At 49.0% G+C, this 5,094-nt stretch overlaps 1 protein-coding gene across 1 annotated transcript; it reads right to left on the bottom strand.

Annotated features, from left to right (window-relative positions):
* Window positions 1-1,248: 1,248 nt before the first annotated feature.
* Window positions 1,249-3,586, bottom strand: LOC145392370 (uncharacterized). The gene is made up of 3 exons (XM_080266772.1): window positions 3,505-3,586; window positions 2,373-2,588; window positions 1,249-2,282 (listed from the first exon to the last, which is right to left on the bottom strand). Exons 1-3 carry the CDS (start codon window positions 3,584-3,586, stop codon window positions 1,249-1,251), a joined length of 1,332 nt encoding a protein of 443 aa, XP_080122898.1.
* Window positions 3,587-5,094: the final 1,508 nt, after the last annotated feature.

The following is a 5,094-nucleotide window of genomic DNA, read 5'->3' on the forward strand; positions in this document are numbered from 1 at the left end:
TGACGAGAATACGGGCCTTTGAGTCGCATTCTAGGTTACAGAGGAGACGTAAAACTTCTTCCTAAACGATTGATTTATCTTATTGCACCTAAATACCGCCTTGAATTTTATATATATCTTTTTAATATCGACATATTTTGCATCACTTACACACGAGAGTATAAAGGCGAATAGGTCAATAAATCACTTAGGAAGAGGTGTTACGAATTCTCCTCCGCCAGCGAGAATACGGCCTTTTAAGAGTACATCAGGACAGAACAAGAAGCATCACTGATAAACATGTCTCGAGTCACACAGCTTGTCACCACGTCTTCGATTTTATGTACAGAGACTTTGGTTCGTGCGTTTCTGTCTTTTGTGTGCTTTTGCTGCATATATGTAACGTTATTCGTACAGTTAGATCACATTCACACGTTGCTCTCTCACCCATATCATTTTCGCACAAGCGTTCTTTCATTCATGACCACCTCTTACATTCCCATTCCATACCTGTCCACAATTATAAACTTCCCCAAGCGTAAGCTGTATATAAAACTGCTTGATTATACTTTTGTCTTTACATATACAACAAATTAACGCTTCACAATTAATGAGTATTGAAGTGACAAACTACGAAAAACAGCAATTTATGACGATAGTTGACTTAGGGAACTTATTGATTGTAAATATTGGCAGGAATGCTTCATACATACTACCCACCCGTCCCTCTACCGGCCCCAACCCTTCCACTGGCATATCTGAGCTGTGTCCCAGCCCCTCACACACTCTCACGCTGTCCTCCCCTGCTTCCCATACCCCCCTGCGCGGCCACAATGGGCGGGTGTGGAGGTATGCAGGTACGTTGAGGACCGGCCGGGGCTCAGGTAGCGCTGGGGAGAACACACCTGGACCCTCACACTCACACTTCACTCACCGACACTTTCACACCTTGGGAAGTTCTGTAGTTTTGTCTGAGATTAGCATTTTCTTCTAATCACTGACGAGTCTTCTCACTCATAATTAATCGTAAACAGTTGTGACTGTTGAAGGCTGCGGCCTGGAGGTGTGGCTTTGTACAGCTGACGATCAATAAATGAAGTTGGCCTCTGAGACCAGTGACGATTATTGGGCAAAGCCTCTGCGAGGCCGACAACATTAAATGTGACTGTTGAAAATGGTCATCACTGGGTGCATCTGACTAGACACGGCCGCTGCCCTGCACTGTGGGTCATCTTGATTTTAACTGTGGTGTAGCAGTGGTCAGGACAGTCAGAGAGGCAGGGCAGGGGCAGGCGCCAGCACCAGGGGCCTTGAGGGTCGCACCCCGGGGCACCCATGATCCTCGTGCTTCACCAGCAGGGACATGCGTGAAAAGGTCTTGGGACACGTTCTGCACGCATACTTCTTGATATCTGTGTGAGTCTGGAGGTGAGCCCGCAGATTGCTGCGGTCAGCGAAGCAGCGGTCACACTGCGGACACTGGAAGGGCTTCTCCCCCGTGTGGGTCCTGATGTGGCCCTGCAGCAGCCAGGGCCGTGAGAAGGCCTTGCCGCAGAGCTGACACTTGCACGGCAGCGTGTGTGTGCGTATGTGCATCTTGAGGGCGCCCAGGCTTGTGTACACCTTATCGCAGTGCTTGCAAGCAAAGTTTCGTTCTGCGTCCTTCAGACAGTGGAACTGCCGGTGCTTGGCGAGGCCAGCCACCGTGGCGTAGCGACGACCGCAGTCGGGACAGGCCAGTCGCGGCGCCCGGCCATCTTGCACGGCCTCAGGGCTACTCTCGCTGCTGCTGGACCCTGCCTCCCCTGGGGGTGATACAGAGCCGCTCCGGGACCTGACAGAAGGACTGGACACGTCTCCCGGTACTGGGGAGAATTTCTGGGTAGCCTGGAGGGGAGAGGGCAAGCCGTACACGCTCAGGGGAAGGTAGGGATGGTACGGCCAGGAGCGCACGCCCACACCTCGCTCCCGCAGCACGCCTCTCAACGGGTCACGGGGAGTCGGGGGCGCATATGGGCTGGTGTGTGAGGGGGGCGAGGTGGCTGGCGCCCGTAGCACTGTGGGTCGCCCACACGCCGCTGCCACTTCACTGATCAGCCGAAGCCCAGCACTGTTCATGAAACTGCTGTTATTAGTACTGAATGAGATATTGTTTGTACTGAAATTGTTACTGTTGTTACCTACGGTGCCGCTGCTGGTACTGAAGCTGTTGCTGGAACTGAAGTTACTACTGCTTGTACTGAAGCTGCTATTGGTTGTACTGTAACTGTGTTGTGCACTGAAGCTTTTGCTACCCGCATTAAAGCTGTCATTATTATTAGCAAAACTGTTGCTGGTGATTGTATCGTTGTGGTTACTGGTGCTGGCGACACTGGTGTTGATGTTGGTGATGTTTGTAGTGTTGGTGATGTTGGCGGCGATGTTGATGCTGCCGCCCACCAGCCCCAGCAGAGTGGTGACGTCGGCGGGGTGTCGGGGCGGGAGGGGTGAAGGTTGAGACTGGGCTTGGGGCTGAACTGGGGGTGTTGGGCGGGGCGGAGGTGTGGGGGAGTGGGGCCGCCGACTCTTCATGCTCAGGTCCTGGGGCTGCATGTTTTCGTCACCCTCGCCTGCGTAAGAACACCAAAGTCAGCGACATCCCTAGTCAGACAGTTTAACCTACCTTAATCAACGCACTTCGAAAATTACCGACGTGTACTAGTACAGTTCATAACATGACTTACCACTAACTTCATCAATATAGGTCTGTAACTGTTTGCAAGCAATATCTTTATTAATATGAAAAGGGCAAAATATGTGGGCAATCTTAGTAACTACGTATAATCCACATTATAGTAAATAAATCATTTCCTCATTATACCAAGCAATGAGATGATTAAATATATCTATAGCAAATTATGAAAATACACCAGGTTCTCTCTGTCACTTCTTACCCATTACCATCAACACCATAACAGGAGAGGAGTGTCATTCCAATCCTTAATTTCTTTTCAAACACTGCCCACCACTGTACACATGACATTAACTCCATGTCAGTAAAATGAAAGTTATTTAATTTTTTTTCTTATACCATTGAGACTACGCCGTGGCCTACATTACATTTCTAAGTCAGTTTTCTCATACTGGTACAAACCAGTATACCACCTCATCTAGTTCATTTATTTTATTTCAGGTATACGAGCACAGCACCTTGGCCACACCAGCATCTCCACGGCATCATATTTTACCCTCAAGCATCTTTAAGATTATACACAGTTTCTGCTGCATTATGGCAAATAATTTCCATCTGCTCATTCATCAGTAATAGTCAGCCTTTTAGACTCCAAGTTCTTCATCAGCTTAATTCTTAGAATGATATTAGTCGAAAGAAACGTGGTAATGAATCTATCTCTCAAATTGCTGAGCATTCTTATTAGTCAGCAATTGTTAATGATCCATCATTATTAACACAAAGAACCTTTGATAATAACATACGCGTATATAATAAACCTGATATACTTCATACCCATGGAGACATCAGCCTACCTTCAGTGTCAGTGTAATTGAAGAGCGCCAAGGGCCTCTTCTTGGGCGGTCGGGCTATGTAGTCCTTGCGTGTGGGCGTCATGGTGGGCGGCAACGACGATGCTCTTATGCCACACCGCTGTCACGGGCGCTACGCCGAGATTGATGCACTATTACGCACGTGCCACCTTTCTGGAGCCTTATATAGCCTCGGATTCACATGGCACGCGCCAGCCCTGCACGCGCAACCAATGACAGACCCGTATTCGACATGACGTCATGGTATGGAACCAATAAGGGCACGTGAAACTGTGACGTCAGATAACCAAGCCAATGGTCGCGCGTGCTCAACCCCGGCGCCACATTTGAACGTTAGGGCAGGTGGCGGCCCGTGGCAGCTGCGCGTGCGGCCCTCTCCATACATACAGAGCCCCCCACCCCTCACCCCTCCCTTCACACTATACACTGATTTAAACCCTCAAGCAAGGCAATGACGACCCTCTCCCCATCCCCTCCCTCCACCACCATACACAACTGATTGAAGTTTTTGAGGAAACTTTGATCATCCTGACTTCCCCATCGAAGCTAATATCACACGCAGTACAGTCAGTCCACATTCGAAGTCTTCGATCTGCAAAAGGAATTACAGACAAGTAGACACCCATGTACACAAGCAAACAAACACACAAAAGGGCAGACACACAACTGGCACCAACTGGCATTCACACATAGACAAACTTCCAGGTTTATGAAGGTCTACACAGATGCATCTAGATACACACAGAAAGTAGGAATTAAACATAAAAGACCAACACACACAAGCGGACATACACCTCCAGACGTAAATAAACACATGCGCAACGATAATTATCCAAGCATGGCTGTATACAAACTCAAACATGCCAAGAGACAAATCCAAACTTGCAAACAGCAAACCCGAAAGTGCAGACAGGCAACCCAAAAGTGCAAACAGGAAACCAAGATATGCCAACAGACAAACCTAAACTTGCGAATAAACAAACCCAATTTTCCACACAGACAAACCTAGACATACGAACAGACAAACTTAAACATAGATGCAGAGAACAAGCACAAGCAAGCGAGCAGAAAAAACAGACAAAAATTGAGGCTGACTCAGACTCTGTCGGTCACTAACCCCACCAGGCTGATCAGACACAGACAGACAGGCAGACAAAGACGAGAAGACAGAGACAAAGAAAACAGTGAGGTAAAGACCGACAGAAGGAGACAGAACGATACAGAAGGACAAAGAAAGAGGAGTAGACCGACAGAGACAGAAAGAATGGGACACAGACAGACAGACAGACAGAGAGGCAGGCAGCACGTGCCGCAGCAGCACGGACTGACCTGCCTTTGTTAATGAGGATTCTGACTGACGACCCAGCTGCCACCCGGTGTTACCAAGCCACACCCCCCTCCCATCATCCCAAACACTCCCCCCTCCCCTCACACCCCAACAGACCCCTTCCCTCCCTCATCACCATCCGTTCCTCCCTCTCTCATCACCATCCGTTTCTCCCTCACCACAAACACACCCCTCACTTAACCCCAAACACACACCCCTTCCTCGTCACCATCCCGCCCCTCACA

Source organism: Coenobita brevimanus, chromosome 22 (genome assembly GCF_032717465.1).
Source record: "Coenobita brevimanus isolate Jiangsu-jjx chromosome 22, ASM3271746v2, whole genome shotgun sequence".
In the NCBI taxonomy this organism is placed as follows: Eukaryota; Metazoa; Arthropoda; class Malacostraca; order Decapoda; family Coenobitidae; genus Coenobita; species Coenobita brevimanus.

What these genes read in the sequence shown, in the direction of transcription:
- LOC145392370 (XM_080266772.1), bottom strand. Translation starts at nt 3,586, where the DNA reads ATGACGCCCACACGCAAGGACTACATAGCCCGACCGCCCAAGAAGAGG. An exon ending in CAATTACACTGACACTGAAG is followed by an intron (nt 2,589 to 3,504) that starts GTAGGCTGATGT and finishes GTTCTTACGCAG; the next exon opens with GCGAGGGTGACGAAAACATG. An exon ending in CAACATCACCAACACTACAA is followed by an intron (nt 2,283 to 2,372) that starts ACATCACCAACA and finishes ATAATGACAGCT; the next exon opens with TTAATGCGGGTAGCAAAAGC.